Below are 18,288 nucleotides of genomic sequence, written 5' to 3' on the forward strand. Positions count from 1 at the left end.
GAGGGAAACATTAAAGGCGGGTTAAATTGACACTAGAAGTGGGATTTGGCGCGAACCTAAAATGCTTTTTACGCTTTTTGGCGGCAATTCGCAGCTGGCGAAGAAATAAAATGGTACGGTCGAGCCAATGAAAGGGGTCGGTGGGAAAAGTATCTTTTCTTCCAAAGAAGGAAAAGAAAAAGCGGATTCTTTTGTATCCCCCTTTAATAGACGAGGCACGTGGTGTCGCCAGGGGTCATAAATCACCGTTTAACGGGACTAGCCACGATTTGGCACCATAATAGCCAAAACCTCCTTCCCCCCCCCCCGAAACAAGAAGTCCCCAATACGCTTCGATATGTAAATACACACAAAAGTGTTAACACCACCAATATGTTAATACACTGAATTTTAAAATGGTAAAAGACATTTTAAAAGTTTCAGAAAGTACGCGAGAGTTAGGTAAAACTTTATATAATTTTGGAGAAGCCAAGACACTATGTAAAACTGTATTTACACTTATCTATTATTAAAACTGGTTGCAACGCTACCATAAATTGAGGTAGATGACGTCACCTGAATTGTTAAGTAGCACATTTGTCTAAGGTTTATATGATTATCGGGGATTGTTTTATGGTTTTCTTACACTCTATTAATAACTATGTCAAAACCATTCGTTCGAAATAAGCTATACCAAATTAATAGAAACCTATTCAAACGTCAAACAGAGAAACCCCGTTACTTAATTGTATACGTTGCATAATTTAGCTTCAATACTAAATTAGAACGGGTATATGTATAAATATCTCGAAAATTTTCCAAAGATTGCAAATTTTCAATAGCTTTACTTGAAAAGATTATATATACTTAAACGAACTGTGAAGGTCCAAAACTGAGATGTGTGCTTATATATGACAATTTCAAGAAAGAAACTTCATCTCATCTCTCTCTGCTTTAACTTCAGTCAAGTTCTCTGAAGTCAAATACGGTTTCAAACTGAATAGACTATTCCATTTATTCCAGAAGAGAAACAAACACACAGGTGGAGAGGTTGCCTTCTTGGTTTATTACCCTCGCACCAAGAAACACCGCTAGAGGCAATAGACCATTTCGATGTAACTAAGAGGGAAAGACACGGGGGTGAAACTTTGCCTTCCATCCCCGTTAGCAACGTCATCAAAACGTAGTTACAAGCCAATAAGATAATTTAAACATTCGTTCCGTGTTGGAGGCAGGGGCTCTATACTGGCTATAAGCGTTATTAATATTTCAATGCGGATAAGACGATTTGTAAGTCTTACTTCAATCGTTTTTCAAATACGTTTTAATAATATAAACAAGCAATAACGGAGATAAATTGCGCCTTTTTTTGTTGTTGTTGTTGTTTTCAGTTCCTGGTTCTCGATAGAAAAAGGATTCAAGATGTTTGTTTACGAGATAAAATTGTGCACTAGCGTTGAAAATAAATTCCAAAATCGGCTTAAATGTTCGAAGTTCGAGAATTGTTAAGGTAAACAGATATTTTCGTATTTGCTACAAAAAATCTTTGAGTGCATTTATATAATATTGACGACTTTCTAAAGAGAGAGCATTCAAAACTAAATATTTGTTTTTGGAAAATGAAAGTGTAGCGATTCGTTACGGGGTAACAGGAATGTCTGATAGAAAGGAAGTAGTTAATTAGGAAATAATTAAACATTCCGATTATAATTGTATCCCATTTTTGGTATATATGACATTAATTTGATCTAAAGCGATTTAACAAGATTCGAGAATATATTATTACGTATTAATATAGGCCCAACTAATCTTGAAACCAATCTATTCAATAGGACTCCGTTAATTAGAACAAAAGTGGATTGAAATTTTATATAGTGGGAAGTGGTTTCATTATGGGCATATTGAAATATACATAATTTGAATTATCGACTTCCGTTATAACTTAATAAAACTCAAGCTACGCTACCTTCCATTATTAAATTTTAGGCTTTTAAGTCAGAGCCTGGGGGAATTCACCTCAAAGTTTGTTCCCTAATCTTCAGTGAGTGCGGATTTATTTGTTACATAATAACGACGTCCATAAACTCAGTTAAAAGAGCATTGAACTTCGAACTTATTAAGTCCTTAAGCCTCTCGCAAGACGAAACAACGGAACCGATAAAAGGACGTCAAGAAGACGTTCGCCAACAAAAGCGATACAGGAAGTGATATTCCAAGAGCGGAAGTAGAAATATCAATGTCCGTTTGCCCGTAACACAATCTCAAAATGTTGGTACGTTCCTGGACGCAAGCGTCGGCGTCGGGTCCGTCGCAAACGCAATCCTGCATCTTGGTGGCTTTGCGTTGCCTCATTAAGATAGTAATGGAATTATTACATCTTCTGGAACACTCGACGCCGGCAAACATGCTTCGACAAAGTTGCCGATAATAGTCCCAAGCGACTGTGCAAACTTTATCCGCCGTGCACATCCATTCGGCCACGCGGCACGTCACCGAATCGTTGTCCTGGGCGGATGAAGTCGAGTTGCCGGACGTTGAATCGTGGTCATCGTCGGAACCGTTCGGCCAGCAAGAAGCCGTTCGGTTGCGCAGTGTATGGCAATAAAGATTACGGCCGCAATCGCAATGGATGTAATCGTAGCCTTCCGATGTAGAGGCCAAAGATATAGTAGCTTGTTGACAACTTAGGGGTAAAATTCCGGGAATAAAATAGAGGAATGCAAAAAAAAAACAACAACTGTACATAAAACATTATACACCAGACGTATTGGGATTTCTTTCACAACCATAAAGTTGAAAAAGAGATTAACACTAAATCTTCATGCGTGGGGTAAAATAGCCTCCAACCACTGAAGAGAAAACTAAGTGACGTGGAAGGAGGGAGTTAAAAATAAACGACAGACATGCATGGTTCAGAAAATTGTTACTTAGCAAACTCTCTCTCTCTCTCTCTCTCTCTCTCTCTCTCTCTCTCTCTCTCTCTCTCTCTCTCTCTCTCTCTCTCTCTCTCTCTCATAAATAAATAATCCCCCCTCCCCGTTTCTGGAGTTCGTGGAAAAGTGAGTTAGGTTCGCGCAACGACATTAATACGAAATGGAGTTTAATTTTGCAGACGAAATTAACCCAAAATCAAGTTTGAAAGAACGGAAGAACCTTTCTCGTGCGCGAACGGGGCCTATATAAAGATAATAATGAAAGGAAATGCTTGACTTCCTAGGAGCGTTTCAGTGTATCTTGTTTCTAGTCAATAGTTATCTGAGATTATTTCCGGGATCGTTAAGAAATTCATATAAAATTTCCATGGTTACCACTCGCCACGTATCATTCTTTATTATAAGAATTGGATAATTTTTTTAAACGCCATTAACAGGAATCGATTTTTCTTAAGGATTAGTTAATTCGGGGCTCGACGACCAAGCCGTTATGTAAAGGATTCTTAAAGAGCATTAAATTTGAAACTCTTTCAAATATATTTTATTTTCATAAGCGTGATTTGAAAAGAGAACGTGACCGAGCCTTTGAATTAAGTCGACATGAATATTCATATTAAGTTCATTATTTTATAAGGTACGCTTGGACTGGCATAAATATTTAAACCCAAACGGAGAATTTTTAATTTTTCGACGCGTCTTACGAAACATAGTTAAATTTCAAAACTTTAAAGGAGAGTGAGTCTCTCAAAGGTATCTTGGTCTATTAATTTTAATAACTTTCCAGGGCGTTTAATTACCTATTCAAGAATGGTCTACCGTATTTAATTTCACGTCATGATGGATCAATTTGTATCCCTTAATTTAGTTTAATTACAATTAAACTCCGTGTTAAATTAAGGCTAACTCTTCAAACGCAATTGTACGCTAATTAGTTTATAATTCAAACCGTCATTGTTGTAAAAATTATTTGTTACGTGAAATTTTTGAAGGAATTAAAAGGTGTTCAAAAGGATGGGTAGGGTATACCATCAAACAAACACTAGGATTACCAAAGACAATTAATACAAATAAATGAAGAAATAATTTACATTTCTGAGCAAGTATTAGTGGATCCGTGTAACTCTGGACGACAACTAATTCGGTAACTGTGGAGGGCCATACCGCAGGGCATTCGGACAGTACATCGTGGTAACGTTTGATCGCATGAATCATTGGATGCCGTCGTTGAATTTAATTGCTGTACCCCCGTTGTTGAGGAATTACGTTGGTCTATCGCGTAAGATGATGATAAAACCGTCGTGGTCCACAACGGAAGTATTATCATAATTATATAATCCATTCTTTGGATTTATAATAAAACCAACGCGATTTTTCGGAAAAATATATTTAAGGAATACGTTTTAAACTTGACATCTTTTCTAAAGATAAGAAAGAGATAAATCTATCGCGGTTATGGGTCCCGCGACGCTACGGTTTAGACCGTATTTTGAAACGGCGGCCGAGTGGCAAGCCAAAACTATGCGAAATGCCGCTGCACTTTATACTAGACTCGGATCGTCCAGAGAGAAACTAAGAGAGGAGAGATTGGAAGAGGAGGGATGAATTCATCCGTACTTATTCCTTAGGAGTCGATATAGTACAGGAATGCTTAAAAGTTGCCCAAGAGTCGCGTGGGTATTCGCTCGCAGTGACCCCGAGCGGTAAGAAAGAGAGAGGGTGGGAAAATCACGGACCTCTTTTACTAAAACATAAATTCGGACTTAAGTATACTGGGAATTGAGAATATTTATGTTAATGGAAAATATAACCAAGTTATAGGAAAAGAGATGTTTCGCAACCTCGTTTAGTGAAGGGTGAAATTGCATGGTCGTACTGGACAAGTTGAACCATGGAAGAACCGAACAACTAGTTCATCCATGGTTGAACACAACCTCACAATGAGAAAAACCTTCCTATGGTAAGCCTTTTTAATGCTTTCAAGGGAGTCTAGGCTACAATAAGACTCCTTTTCTACAACTCCCTGCTTCGATTGACGATAAAACATCACTGTATAGAGTGGTACTAAGAGGGGAGGAGCTACGAGGACGTGACGTCAATATTAGTAGTCTAAATTGTGTGGACTGAGCTGATGACTTCCAATATGGTGGCCAAAACCAAGGTGAGCGATAGGAAGGTGTGACGTCACAAGAAGACGAAGTCGGCCTCTCCTACTACGCGTTTGTTTCTCTTCTAGACTTAATGGAATAGTCTATAGTTTTCACTTTTCCTTCAAATATATCCCGGGATTTTTTTTTTCTTATTTATGAAAAATATCGAATTTGAAAATCCCATTTATACATCAAATTTTAGTTGACGCGATTTCCTAGAATTGAACGCAGACTACTTTAAATTTCAAAAGGATATGTATCAGATTAAAAAAAAAATGCATATCGCAATTTTTTTTTTTTTTTTTTTTTTTGTTTGAAATTCAATTAATTTTGCACGACCTAGCTGAGGGAAAGGGGGATAGAGAAAGCGTGGGAAAATTTTCTCTCCCGGGATTTTCAGATTTAATAACTTGATATTATTAGACTGTCTACACGCTCTTTTTTTCTCAAATTAAAATTTGTTTTCGAAAAACAAACAAGAATGTATTCAATTCCTTCAAAGATCATAGAGGTTCCGCGATTAATATATTAATATTCAACAGTTAGTTGAATAAATTCGTTATCACTCGTGTTACCAGAAGTATATAATACTCCTCATCAAGGGCGTGCCAACATGAGCCATACTTTAGCGGGGGCAAAATGGCTGCCTAATGTTAAAGTTCCCATAGAGTTGAAAATTTGAGCGGGGGCGTTCGCCCCCGCTGTCCCCGTAGTTGGCACGCCCCTGCTCCTCATCGAGAGAAGTGTACCCACACAAAGCGGCCGGGGTAATTGTAACATGATTCTTTCCAACATCCCTTAACATTTGGAGCAAGCTTATACTAAACCGAATCACATACGCGATAAATAGTTCCCTCAAGGCGCATGCGCTTGTGGATTTTTGTCCCACGTCAAGACAATCAAGGTTTGTGGGTTGATTACTGAGAATTTAGTACCACCAAACAGTTATAGAATTCACCCTGCTGTGCGATCCATACCCATCTGAAGTTTGATGAGTGGGAGAGCAAGCAAAAAAGGCTCCCTCGCCTGGGAAGAATCATGTTACGTAACTAAAGAGGATACACATTGTCATCCTTCTTCTATTATCCCCTTCTGATGTTACTAAATTTGTCTTTGCAAATGTTTCGTTTTAGCTTTGGTGGGCGTTAATATTTAGGGGTTAATGTTTCGGAAGTTTCCGCTGATAAGAAGCTTTGTTAGTTAGATATCCGAAAAATTTCTTCTAGGTCAGGGTGGCTTAAATGAAACTGTCAAGAATCGCGTTCAATACCACGCCGTGATGTCCATCCTCCCTAGCTTCAAAAACATCCCCCCCTACCAAAACTCGACTACTTAACGATAAAGTACTAGCACCCCTAACCTTTGCCAGCGCTAATATGTATGAAAGAGTAGAAGAGGCTGCCATTGTCGTATCTTTTATCGAACGCGACCCTTCCTTTAAACGGAGAAACTATTTTCCTGGTAATCATCATAAATAAGTGTCGCCTTTCTTAATACTCGTTCCTCTGACGCAATTTTAAATTCGAGTCTTCCAATTAAAATCACCATTAATTAAAGAAGATTCAGACAGCGCGACAAATTTTATAAAATTTCTCGTAAAGATATGAAAATAATTAGGGTTTACTATTATGGTTATTAGAGTTGCAAATAAATTACCAATACCAATATGCCCTATTCTGTTTTGATCTTAACCAAAATATTCCGTGGATTATATAGTCCTGATGTTTGACAGAGCATGCAAAGCCCTAAATATAGAATAGAGAGCGAGCCTTCTTTCTTTTTTCTTTGCAGAAATTGTTATTGAACTATTCGTGGGCACGCAACTACAGTCTATTCAAGCGTGAATATATTCTATCCCGAATTTTTATCATGAATATTGAATGGCTCAATAAATACCACCATATGTTTATAAGATAAGTTCCTTCCATAAGTATAACACTTCCTATAGAGTAATGGCAGTATACCACGTATGCAAACGTCATACCCTTCTATCTCTTAGCTTAGTGTAATCCCCCCTACTGGTCGCGTACAGTATCTCCTCTTACAAGAGCGCTCCCAGATGGAGGGATACACAGTCTACGCCCCTCTCTACCGCCACAAGTCTATACTTCGTAATGCTACCGAGAGACTTACAGCTCGAGCTAGTTCGAGAACGACAAGCGAGAATTGAAGTCCTACACTCGGTGGTTAATTTTGCAGGACTTCCATCTACCTATTTAGTCTGTACTAAGCCTTTGACAGCGCCTCACCAGGCGTCACTTTACCTCGAATCTATGACCTACCTCCCTCACTTCATGAAAAGCTCCAGTTTGTAACCAGTGACAAACTTATAACGGAACATATCTTATGAGCTAATGTTTAAATTAATGCACAATTTCCTAGAACAGACACGGAATAAAATCAATTATAGAGACAATTGCCTGTAGGATGGCGTTCATTATTAAAGAGCGAATTCAAAAAACTCGTTAAAATTCTACGACGTACTACAGTCGTATCTGGGAAATGCGAAAGGCGGGATATATAGGAGCCTTAGAAACCCACCCCTGTAAGACCTTGGACAGGCTGCTTCAAATTGAACTGACAATAACAGGGTCTTTGGTTTTCTGTACCCTTTTAACTTATGATGGATGGTGAGAACGGCTAAAGTACCGTTAGTGTCCTCATTCTTGTGGGTTTTGTGACTTATACGAAAAAAAAAAAAAAATAACGGGGATAAAAACTTGCGTTTCTATAAAACCGCATTTTTGTTCCAACGGAACTTCAATTACCAACTGACTTTGGGAATTTATACTCCTGCATTATTTTTATAACCATGGATTTAGCAACGACTAATATAACGATGTGAAATTGTTCTGTTTTGAATGGGATTATTGGATTAGGAATTAAGTATTGCGCTTTTTCTTATTGATTACAGCTTAGCAGTGAGCTTAGTTAATCCCTTAGTACGTATAGCCAAGGTACTAATACTAAAGGCTTGGAGAGGGAGGTGAAATGGAGTAGTGTATTGGTGGGCTAAGTGCGGCAATGTGAGTCTCCAAGAGCACCTTGCTCACGCTCCTAAGTTGTCCTAACTTTAGTAGGGGAGTGTCAAGTGCTGCCGCGTAGCGCCATTTGAAAAACTGAAGCTCATCTTCATAAATCAGCTTCTATTTTTAAAGCACAGGGAGCATCGTACCTTATGATCCAACCAACACGCCACTGCAGGGAGGACATCGTTGATGTCCGTAGATGGGGGTAAGGAGGCTAAGTATGGAGAATACTACTCCCTCTCACCTTTGTCCTCCAAGCTAAGGTAGCGGTGTAAATTTATACTTCAAGGCGGTAGGATGTTAATTTTATTTACGAACCTTTCCAAAGGTAAACATTTTAGGGCATTTGCTCTATCTCTTGTTGATAATTAAACAAGTATCCTATATCGAGTGACACATAATAATTTTATCTACGACATCCTTAATGCGTATTCTGACCCCGTAACCCGGTGGGAAGGTCATTTATTAGAACATCTGGGCTCAGTTTAGACCTTTTTTGTAGTTTTGACAAGTATTTAAAAACTTCAACAACAACAGTAGTGTGTTATTACATAAGTTTCACATAATAAGAATTGAGAGGTGGAACTAAAACCGGATATCTCTATTCCCGAACGTCGATCCCTTTAGGTTGACAACTCGATATCTAGGCGCGAACCCGCTCCCAGCGTTTCCCATTGCATTCTAAATTTAATCCCTCAAGATATACAATGACAAGTCCCTTGTTATTTAATTATTCTTACCAAGAATTTCGCTTAAACGTAACTGAAAGGAACTTTAACGAATCTAATAATGAAATTTTAGAGAGTATTGCCTCTAAAGACGAAACTAAGGTTGGTTAGGAAGGAAATCAATCAATAAATAAATGAACACAACCAAATAATAAATCTTGTTCCCTTTCCCAGTTTAATGTATGCCTAAAGAGGTCATGGGAAAATGCTCTTAGTCAGGGTTATTTCCGGTACAAATTGGACCAACTACAAACCAAAATCCTTTTGGGACGGTACGGTTTTGTGGCGCAACTCAACGTCAAACGCGCCAAAGAAAGAAGACCACCACAAGAGGTCGACTCTTTAGTAATGCCTTTTAACGCGGAAAAATTCAATTTCAATAAAATCAAAGACGGAGAAGTATTTTTTGAATATTTTTCTCTAAAAAGGTGGAATATTCTTAATTTTTCTAATAAATGTTTAACTTTTCATAGATTTTGATGTACATTAACTGTACGGAAAATCCAGTCAAAGATGAATCTGAGGCTGGTTTGAAGTTTATAATTTAAATTAACTCTTAACTAGTAGAAGTAGGCCTAACTTTATTAACTATTTTCAGAAGCACGCGATAATAATAAATGCCAGTCCATTGGAGTATTGCAATAGTTTGTTGGTACCCTCCATTAAAAAATGTTTAAATCAAGTCTTAAGGGAGGATGGTTTAAGACTGGCCATTCATATAATGTTCCTAAGTGCAAATAGGTACGTGAATAGGTTCCTTAAACCCCCGTCCCCCTTTGTAAAGTTGGTTTTAATTTTGCGATTAATAAGTGCAAATAGGCCAAAAGGTTCTTTTGACAATTTGCAAAGCTGTTTTTTCGAAGCATTTAAAGATATTTTTACAGATCTTTTCGAATAGGCTTTAATGCATTGACAGCTTACGCGTCTGTCAATCATTTTCATATGCACATGTATTATTTAAATTACCCCCTCTACATTGAAACCGCGGTAATTCGATTCAAATTACGTTAATCTATTTAAATTTATCCTAAATAAATTTAAGTTTGTTTTGTTATAAGGAATTAAAAATTATTAGTGAGAAAATAGGTAGTCATTGTTATGAATTTAGCGAGTATCCTGCCGAAGGATTTGTATTTCTCGTTACAATTGATAATATAGAGGATATAGTCAAGTAATACCTCTACATTTATTTAAAGTTAAGCTTAGAATAACTCAAAAATTACCTTTTTATCAGATCAATTATGAAGTTTATACAATATTTCTTAAAAAACGACATAGCCCATACCATTTTTATGACATGGGGTCAAGGGGCAGATATTGCAAGTGATAAAGACGTATATGATAATGTAAGAATTATTCTATGGGCCCGAAACTCGGTTAAAGGCTCTAAAAACATTGACGTTGTTATACCAGCCTTATGCGAATTAGCTGGACATATCCTAATCAAAGGTAACAGTCTTAATGAATGAAATTAAGCCTAATTTGGCCTACTACTAAAAGAAATACGTATTATATTTCTCTCTTAGATGAAGATACTTATAAAAATATAAAAGAGGAGGAAATAATTCAGCTTCTTCATGAAGCCTGTCATGATCAGTTTGTAAAAGTTAAAAATTGTGTTAGTAATAATATTTAAATATGTATGTTAATTAGTAAATGTTATAATAAACTCTTTATGCTGGACTGCTGGTTAAATGATTGAGTATATTAATTATACGTGTCTTTCCTAGAATTCTGGCGCGTTTAGGCTTAGCATTTTATTATTTTATCTCTAGGTTTTGCTTTGGCTTGAAGCGAATCTTACCTCCTCCATTCTTATTCTTAATTAAATAAATAAATTATTTACATAATTTATTTCGCCGCCGCTTCCTCAATAAGGCTTACTACCTTACGAGCTGTTTTTCTAACCTGAAGTTGTGGTTTAATGACGGTTCCAGCCACTTTTGATGTCCTAGCTAAAAGTTTCCTGATTTGAATACGATCCTTTTTAGAGACGGATGATGGAATGAGCTCATTCAAATCCTCACGCTGACCTTTCATCATTTGTTTCCACATTGAAAGCATTTCTTTCACAGATTCAGAAGATTTCATTTTTTTCAAAAAGGTTTTCTTTTCCTTCCAGTTCTGCAATCCCTCGATCTGTACCTTAGACTCTAATTGGGTGGTTTGTTTCGGAGTGACATTGGTATCAATATCAGAATCTGCAGCTTGGCTTTCTTCAATTTCATCTGAAAACATTTAAGTTTTCACATTGAAATTTTTTACAAAAGTACGCGGTTTAAACTGAACTGTCACTTCGTATACTCTATAATCTCAAAGGAAGACAAATTACCATCGAATATTGATTGGTATCCCTTAGATTTTGCAGCTGTTTCCTTTAAACTTGATTTCAGAAGATCTGTCATCTTAGAGGCTGCCATTTGCACAAGTTTCTTCTTGGATTTGACATTTTTTCCACCCTTGGCTTTTAACTTTTTCACCTTCTTGACAGTTTGCGTAAACACTACCTTTACCTGTGCCTTCAACTCTTGCCTGTCCCCTCCAGACTTTATTGTTTTACGACAAACTTCCTTCAGGTGTTTCAGATTCTTTATATTGTTGAAAGGCACAGGTTCATTTAATATTTCGGGTAATTCCTCCACTTTATCATTTGTTTCCTCAACTAAACTCTCTTCGGGAATTAAATTTGTTCCCTCGTCCCTCGAGATCACAACTTCATAATTAAAAACATATACCTTAATTAACTATCACCGCATTAATTTATTAAACTAATAATTAATAAATTTTCACCTCCTAGATCTTGAATTTCATCAAGATACTCATCTTCAACAGAAGAATCTGATCGAGTTAATAAACTACGTAATTACACATAATTATAAGGTTTAATACGGGTCATCACTTAAGTTATTTAATTAAATGATGACGTACTATAATTTATTAGGGGAGTATCCTATACTCGCCAATAAATGCCAACCAAAGTTCCTTAGTTCAACATTAGGCTTAAAGATGGGTTTGAATTAAATTTTTATCTTAAGCCTAAATAGTAGTGGAAAAAATAATGTTACCTGTTTCGAATTTGAAACGAAACAAAGCTTTTGTTTCAAGTCATAAGATAACCTCGCAGCTAGAAGAATGAGGGCTTTACTCAAAGAACTAATTGAGAATTATATTAGTTAGTTTATAAGGCAGACAAATTCAATCTAAACTAAAGTACTCTACGCTTACTAAATTCGAGCTAAAATCCCCAGAGCTAGTGTATATGCCACAACAAAGAAACCTAATCTCATTCGTTGTTCACTCAAACTGCAAACATCAAACATTTTTAAGTCTTTTAGATTAAATTCCCATTAAAGGCAGAGCAGAGTTCGAACCTGAACGCTTTCAAACAAGATTCGTTAATATTGTAAGATTGCTTTGCAATTTTAACAGACAGTTCCACAAAAGAGTCACTAATGACAATATTTTTTGAATCTTTTATCATTTCTAATTCATTCATATTGAAAAGAAACTTTAATTGCCTCAAAACCTGAAAACAATTGATTAATGTTAGTCTATCCCTCGGGACCAAGGCATACGAGACAAAGGAATTTTTTTTAACCAAGGCTTAGCAAGACAAAGGAATTGTTTGACACCCCACGTGGGTGACGTAGCTTCGTTATTCAGTAAATTTAAACACTATTGTTTAGGGCTTGGATTACCACGAAGTATGGGCCACGAATAAATTAATTTAAAGCTCTGACATTCGATTTAAAGTAAATTACACTTACATCTGCGCAACTTGACATAAAATGGTCTCTTGGCAGCTTGGATTTGAACTTCTTTGAGGCATCAATAAAAATGTTGGTTTCCCTTTGCAAACTTTGAAGTACGACTTGGATGTAATTTATAGTTTTTTCAAACTTATTATTAGCTTTATCCATTACGTATAACACTAGCAATTAACTTGAAAATTAGCTAATAAAAGTAAACCGGCGAAAAGGCCACGCAACCAACTTTGTTCAGACTCCCGCCTAAAATGACAAACGAATCGTCTGCTTACAATCGTCAATTTGAACTTTGGCCCAGTTTTATGCCACGTGCTTAGGCTTAGCAAAAGTGACAGTGTTTTTGAAACAGTTAAATATTCTAATTACCTTAGAAATATTACAATTAAAATGGTAAGAATAGTTTTTTTGGTTTAAGAAATATCCTATTTAAATATTCAAAATATTTTACTTTGTATTCCTTTTGAAGGGAAAAAGTAAAGGAAACAAATCTTCAAAAGCATCAAAAGGACCCAAATTTGCTCAAATGAAGAAAAGAATCAGCTTAAATGATCCAAGATTGTACGTGGTGCCATTTTAACCGTTTAATTTTCCCTTTTACTAATCTTTTATTAATAGAAAAGCGAAAGATCGTCTAGACAAGAAAAAAGCAAAAAAGGTTGATCCAGGAGCCATTAAAATTACAGAAGCGTATGTTGAATAAACATCTCCCCCAAAACTAATAATATTAATAATATTACAAACACTTTTAAAACAGTCCACAGCATTCTTCAGCCTTATTTTTCAAGTACAACACTCAATTGGGACCCCCATTCCATGTGCTTTTGGACACAAACTTCATAAACTTTGCCATCAAAAATAAACTTGATATAATTCAATCCATGATGGATTGTCTTTATGCCAAATGTATTCCTTACGTTACTGATTGTGTTCTTGGTGAATTGGAGAAGTTAGGTGCAAAATATAGAGTGGCTTTAAGGTATATTATATAAGTGAAAGGAATGTTTAAATGATGAATAATAAAATGTAATATATTCAAATTACAGGATTGCTAAAGACCCTAGATTTGAAAGATTACCTTGCTCTCATAAAGGTACATATGCTGATGACTGTCTTGTTCAGAGAGTAACGCAGCATAAATGCTATATTGTTGCTACATGTGATAAAGATTTGAAAAGAAGGATACGGAAAATTCCTGGAGTTCCAATTATGTATCTGTATCAACATAAGTAAGAAAAAGATTGGTTACTTTTAAAGTAATTTAATTATCAGAAATATTTTATATTAATTTGTTTTCTTTCATCTATTAGGTTTTCAATTGAGAGAATGCCTGATGCTTATGGTGCTCCAATGCTGTAAATTTGTTTCAATAAAAAATGTACTTATCACTTGTGTAAAATATTTGGAAATAATTAAATTATTCAAATTAAGCAAAATTTTAGACTTACTTTCCTTACCACAATAGTTAAATAGAAGTGTTGTTGAAGTGGTTTTCATTTGTTGAACTCCATCTTAATGAATAAGTTTATTAACTCCATATTGATGATGTTGAACTCCTTTTCATTTGTTAACTCCATGTTGAACAGAACTGCTTTTCATTTGTTAACTCCATGTTGAACAGAACTGCTTTTCATTTGTTGAACTCCATCTTGATAAAAATGTTGGACTGCTTTTCATTTGTTGAACTCCATCTTGATAAAAATGTTAACTCCATATTGATGATGTTGAACTCCTTTTCATTTGTTAACTCCATGTTGAACAGAACTGCTTTTCATTTGGTTAACTCCATGTTGATAAAAATGTTGGACTGCTTTTCATTTGTTGAACTCCATCTTGATAAAAATGTTGGACTGCTTTTCATTTGTTGAACTCCATCTTGATAAAAATGTTGGACTGCTTTTCATTTGTTGAACTCCATGTTGATAAAAATGTTGGACTGCTTTTCATTTGTTGAACACCATCTTGATAAAAATGTTAACTCCATATTGATGATGTTGAACTCCTTTTCATTTGTTAACTCCATGTTGAACAGAACTGCTTTTCATTTGTTGAACTCCATGTTGATAAAAATGTTGGACATCTTTTCATTTGTTGAACTCCATGTTGATAAAAATGTTGGACTGCTTTTCATTTGTTGAACTCCATCTTGATAAAAATGTTGGACTGCTTTTCATTTGTTGAACTGCATCTTGATAAAAATGTTGGACTGCTTTTCATTTGTTGAACTCCATCTTGATGAAGATTTTGAACTGTTTTCATTTGTTAACATCACTTTTATGAAGATTGAACTCAAATGAACTGCTTTTCATTTATTAATTCCATGTTGATGAAGATGTTGAACTGCTTTTCATTTGGTTAACTCCATGTTGAACCGCTTTTCATTTGGTTAACTCCACGTTGAACCGCTTTTCATTTATGAACTCCATCTTAATGAAGATACTCATCTAATCTGAATAAAATTTAAATACTTTAAATAAAGGATATTTTCAAACGGACACTTTTATTTTGCCTTCACAGGATTTTATGATTTCATTTTTTTTTTTTTTCTTATAAAAGGAAGCACATGGCCGAGGGTTGTTTTTTTTTGTTTGTTTTTCATTAATTATTTTTCTTCATTTTATTAAGAGCAACTACTTAATGACTGCCTTAGTTATTTTTTTTTATTTTTATTTTTTTGCTTTTGTTTTTCATTCAACTTTTTAAGATCCTATATCACTGCCATTTCTTTTTAATGATTAATTGAATAATTAATTAATGAAAAAGATTATTTTTTTTTTAGTAATAATTACAAAATTTCTAAAAGGAAAAAATAATTTTTCCCTATTTTTTCAAATAAATAAATTGCGAAACCATTTTAGGTTTATGATCTTTGTTGTTTGTTGTTTTCTTCCCCCAATATTGGCTTATTGTTTCCTCAACTGAGTTTTATTTGTTTTTAATTTGTTTATTTGTTTGTGTATATTTGGGAGGATGAGTTTTTGTTTCTGTTGTTTATTTATTTATTTATTTTTTTTAATGAATGACCAGAAAAGTGGTCATTTTATACTGAAATATAACATCTACGTTTAAGAATTAGTGCATAATAATGACTTTGTACACTGTACATTGACAATTTTGTATTTTTTTTTATAATCTACCTATAAAAAAGCCATGTTGGGAGGATTTCTTTCGTTTAATTATTTTAGGTTTAAAATTTATATAATTAAAAAAAATGAAATAACACCTTTTTTTTATAAAGTTCATATGTCCTTTTAATTGAATATTATTTTTTTTTTCCTAATTAAAATTATTAAGTTAACTAAGCTAATAATTACCTTGTTTTTAATCTTCACTAAAAATGAAAAAAAAAAATATATGAAAAAAAAAAAAAAAATAACTGGTTTTATTCACGGGAGGTTGGGTTTTTTTTTTTTGTTTTTTAAATAACCTTAAATGTGCGCAAAAAAGGTGCCCAAATTTCACTTTTTTTGCAAATACGTTTGTTTTTTAGTTTAGTAGGATTTCCCCCATTTGTTTGTTTGTTTTCTTAATTTATTTATTTCTTAGTTTTTCGACACAATAACCATTGTTTTTTTTTTTTTTTTTAAAGGTTAAGTTTTTTTTATACTTTGTTTGTTTTTTTGACTACTTTTCACGAAAAAATTACACATTCATTCAACCTATGTACAAAAATTGACACGCAAAAGGAGAGAAAATATACGAACTAGGGTTTTTGTTTTCTTTTAAAATATTTTCATTGTTTTTTTTCGTCCTCATTAGGGTATTTTCCACCTAAAATTTTCCCCCAAAAAACTTGTTGTTGTTGTTTTACCTTGAACTTACATTGTTATTTTTTATTATTTACCAATTGCGATCGAGTTAGTTGATTGGTTAATAACAATTTCCAATTTCGTGTAAAAGGGAGGTGAGGTGAGGGGGGGGGGGTAATATTATTTATATATAATTTAAACTCTTAATTAGCGTCTATCCAAAAAATAACGTTAATTTTTTGGTCCACACTTAATAATTTTTTTTTTAAAATTTTAAATTAATAAAAAAAAAAAAAAAAATTCCTCACATTATGTATGTATGTATGTATGTATTATTTTCAAATGGACAGTTCAGTTCAGTTCAGAGTCTATTTTTTTTTCGAAGAAGAAGAAGAAATTTAAACCAATAGTTCAATTTCAATTTAGGCCTTTTAAATAATTCACGAGGAAATTAGTGAAAAAAAAAAAAAAAAAAAAAAATACTACCAATTAATTAATTAAATAATTAAACCACACAAACATCGACGATTAATTAATTAATTAAAACAATCTTTTTGAAATTCCCCCCCCCCCCCAGTGTCAGTTGAGTTACTTACCGGTTTATTCGTTAACGAATTACTTCTTAAATTGATTAATAAAAAGTTCAAAGTTCAAACCCTCCATAAATTTATAAACCTAATCAATGTCCGTCCACTGATTGATGGTAAGTTTTAATTTAACTTTTATAGGGAAAATAATTCGGTTAATTCTCCCCTTTTCATTCATTTTTGCAGAAAACAAAATAACGTAACGTAACGTGACGTGAACTTCTTTTTTTTTTTTTAAACTGTACACAAGAATATTTAAGAAGATTAATTAATTAATAAAAAGACTTAATTAAATATTAAAAATTGCTGCCCAAAAATGCTCCTGGTTTATGTTGTAATTATTTTTTTAATTTTATAATTATTTTCTCTCTTAAATTACTCTGGGAGGAATTAAAACACACCAAGAAGTTTTGAAAGTAAAGAACATTAATCAGTTTTTGTTTGTTTGTTTGTTTGTTTGTTTTTTTCTCCAACGTTTTACTACACACCACCATATGGCTTTTCTTTTTGCTGGATGTTGATTTGTTTTTAAATTGATTATTTGTTTATAGTTTGCCCTAAAAATTGTTTTTGTTTACGGCATTTTTAGGCATTTTTATTCATCGCATGAAGGAGGGGGGGGGAAGGGTATATGGGGTAGGGGGTAGGGGGGGGGAGGGTTAAGAGCTCGCGTTTATTTCATCTATAATTGATAATTATTAAACTCCTCATACAAACACTTTGGCCAAAGCATCGGCCCCCGCGCTGGCAATATAAGGTTTGGAAGGGTGAAACGCTACGTCGAATATTGACTCGTCAAATTTCTTGCGATGAGACGTAATCTCTTGAACGCAAGTTCGGTTATCCATATTCCACAACCGAATTGAACAATCGTGGCCTTTTTTTTGTTTGTTTGTTTGATTGTTGTAGTTATTATTAAATTAAAAAAGGTTTAAAGCGTGCGTTTAGGTATATTTATATTTAGAATAATAAATTTTGAACTAAAACCACTTAAAGACGGACACTGTTTCTCCGATAAGGTTACCATAAAATTATACTTACTTCCTGAGAGTAAATAAAGACCATTTGGATCTACGGCTAAACTGGTTACGGCATCTAAATGGGCTACCATTGAATGTACCATTTTCCCTAATTCCCCCCAAAAAGAATTTAAAGTATTTGATTGAAATTAAATATAAATCAGTTTTAAATTAAATTAATTAATAATCTCTTAAGACTATACCTGTATTATTATCAAAGAACCTAATATTTTTGTCTTCATGAGCCGTTATGGTCATAGGTAAAGTAGGGTGGCTAACTATACGATTTATTTGTTTGTTCTGAGGACTAATATCTAAACGAATAACAATATTTCAGAACTGTCAAAACTGTG

At 34.2% G+C, this 18,288-nt stretch overlaps 5 protein-coding genes across 7 annotated transcripts in view; 2 read left to right on the forward strand and 3 right to left on the reverse strand.

Moving 5' to 3' along the window:
* Positions 1–585: 585 nt before the first annotated feature.
* LOC149717753 (growth arrest-specific protein 1-like) lies at positions 586–4,986 on the reverse strand. Its single transcript, XM_089840660.1, has 2 exons — positions 4,001–4,986; positions 586–2,662 (listed from the first exon to the last, which is right to left on the reverse strand). Exons 1-2 carry the CDS (start codon positions 4,249–4,251, stop codon positions 2,104–2,106), a joined length of 810 nt encoding a protein of 269 aa, XP_089696786.1. The 5' UTR covers positions 4,252–4,986; the 3' UTR covers positions 586–2,103.
* A 3,800-nt stretch (positions 4,987–8,786) lies between these two features.
* On the forward strand, positions 8,787–10,498 carry LOC149717754 (GDP-D-glucose phosphorylase 1). Its single transcript, XM_089840657.1, has 8 exons — positions 8,787–8,918; positions 8,991–9,215; positions 9,290–9,340; positions 9,415–9,557; positions 9,701–9,803; positions 9,875–9,987; positions 10,051–10,265; positions 10,343–10,498. The coding sequence occupies exons 1-8, from the start codon at positions 8,796–8,798 to the stop codon at positions 10,450–10,452; spliced, it is 1,083 nt and encodes a 360-aa protein (XP_089696783.1). The 5' UTR covers positions 8,787–8,795; the 3' UTR covers positions 10,453–10,498.
* An 8-nt stretch (positions 10,499–10,506) lies between these two features.
* LOC149717755 (uncharacterized) lies at positions 10,507–13,116 on the reverse strand. 2 transcript variants are annotated; one of them, XM_089840677.1, is made up of 10 exons: positions 12,810–12,916; positions 12,584–12,747; positions 12,188–12,342; positions 12,042–12,119; positions 11,882–11,969; positions 11,745–11,815; positions 11,607–11,671; positions 11,149–11,529; positions 10,850–11,044; positions 10,507–10,782 (listed from the first exon to the last, which is right to left on the reverse strand). In XM_089840677.1, coding segments are annotated over exons 1-10 (1,209 nt in total). In that variant the 5' UTR covers positions 12,811–12,916; the 3' UTR covers positions 10,507–10,771. The 2 variants fall into 2 exon arrangements, with proteins under 2 accessions (XP_089696803.1, XP_089696802.1); XM_089840676.1 differs by adding an exon at positions 13,032–13,116 and having other exon boundaries at positions 10,507–11,044; positions 12,584–12,826.
* Bka (FCF1 rRNA-processing protein Bka) lies at positions 12,848–14,016 on the forward strand. The gene is made up of 6 exons (XM_089840685.1): positions 12,848–12,973; positions 13,050–13,141; positions 13,199–13,270; positions 13,338–13,559; positions 13,627–13,809; positions 13,891–14,016. Exons 1-6 carry the CDS (start codon positions 12,971–12,973, stop codon positions 13,937–13,939), a joined length of 621 nt encoding a protein of 206 aa, XP_089696811.1. The 5' UTR covers positions 12,848–12,970; the 3' UTR covers positions 13,940–14,016.
* Positions 14,017–15,059: 1,043 nt separating this feature from the next.
* The window catches only part of Cka (Connector of kinase to AP-1), a 28,647-nt gene continuing 25,418 nt past the window's right edge, over positions 15,060–18,288 (reverse strand). For both annotated transcript variants that reach the window (XM_089840667.1, XM_089840666.1), the window contains exons 16-18: positions 18,139–18,249; positions 17,958–18,044; positions 15,060–17,793 (exon numbers count right to left, since the gene is read on the reverse strand). In XM_089840667.1, the coding sequence (XP_089696793.1) occupies positions 17,624–17,793; positions 17,958–18,044; positions 18,139–18,249 (368 nt within the window). In that variant the 3' untranslated portion in view covers positions 15,060–17,623. The remainder of the gene's footprint in view (positions 17,794–17,957; positions 18,045–18,138; positions 18,250–18,288) is intronic.

This window comes from Phalangium opilio, unplaced genomic scaffold (genome assembly GCF_054372755.1).
Source record: "Phalangium opilio isolate 3A_F unplaced genomic scaffold, DU_Popi_V2 ptg000003l_1, whole genome shotgun sequence".
Lineage (NCBI taxonomy): Eukaryota > Metazoa > Arthropoda > Arachnida > Opiliones > Phalangiidae > Phalangium > Phalangium opilio.

Coding starts and splice junctions, on each gene's coding strand:
- LOC149717753 (XM_089840660.1), bottom strand. CDS start 4,251: ATGGATTATATAATTATGATAATACTTCCGTTGTGGACCACGACGGTT. Junction 2,663..4,000: donor ACTAATACTTGCTCAGAAAT/GTAAATTATTTC, acceptor TTTACCCCTAAG/TTGTCAACAAGCTACTATAT.
- LOC149717754 (XM_089840657.1), top strand. CDS start 8,796: ATGACAAGTCCCTTGTTATTTAATTATTCTTACCAAGAATTTCGCTTA. Junction 8,919..8,990: donor CCTCTAAAGACGAAACTAAG/GTTGGTTAGGAA, acceptor TCCCTTTCCCAG/TTTAATGTATGCCTAAAGAG. Junction 9,558..9,700: donor ATGTTCCTAAGTGCAAATAG/GTACGTGAATAG, acceptor ATATTTTTACAG/ATCTTTTCGAATAGGCTTTA.
- LOC149717755 (XM_089840676.1), bottom strand. CDS start 12,736: ATGGATAAAGCTAATAATAAGTTTGAAAAAACTATAAATTACATCCAA. Junction 12,343..12,583: donor TTATGTCAAGTTGCGCAGAT/GTAAGTGTAATT, acceptor AATTGTTTTCAG/GTTTTGAGGCAATTAAAGTT. Junction 11,970..12,041: donor GGGATTTTAGCTCGAATTTA/GTAAGCGTAGAG, acceptor ATTCTCAATTAG/TTCTTTGAGTAAAGCCCTCA.
- Bka (XM_089840685.1), top strand. Junction 13,271..13,337: donor GCCATTAAAATTACAGAAGC/GTATGTTGAATA, acceptor CTTTTAAAACAG/TCCACAGCATTCTTCAGCCT. Junction 13,560..13,626: donor AAATATAGAGTGGCTTTAAG/GTATATTATATA, acceptor TTCAAATTACAG/GATTGCTAAAGACCCTAGAT.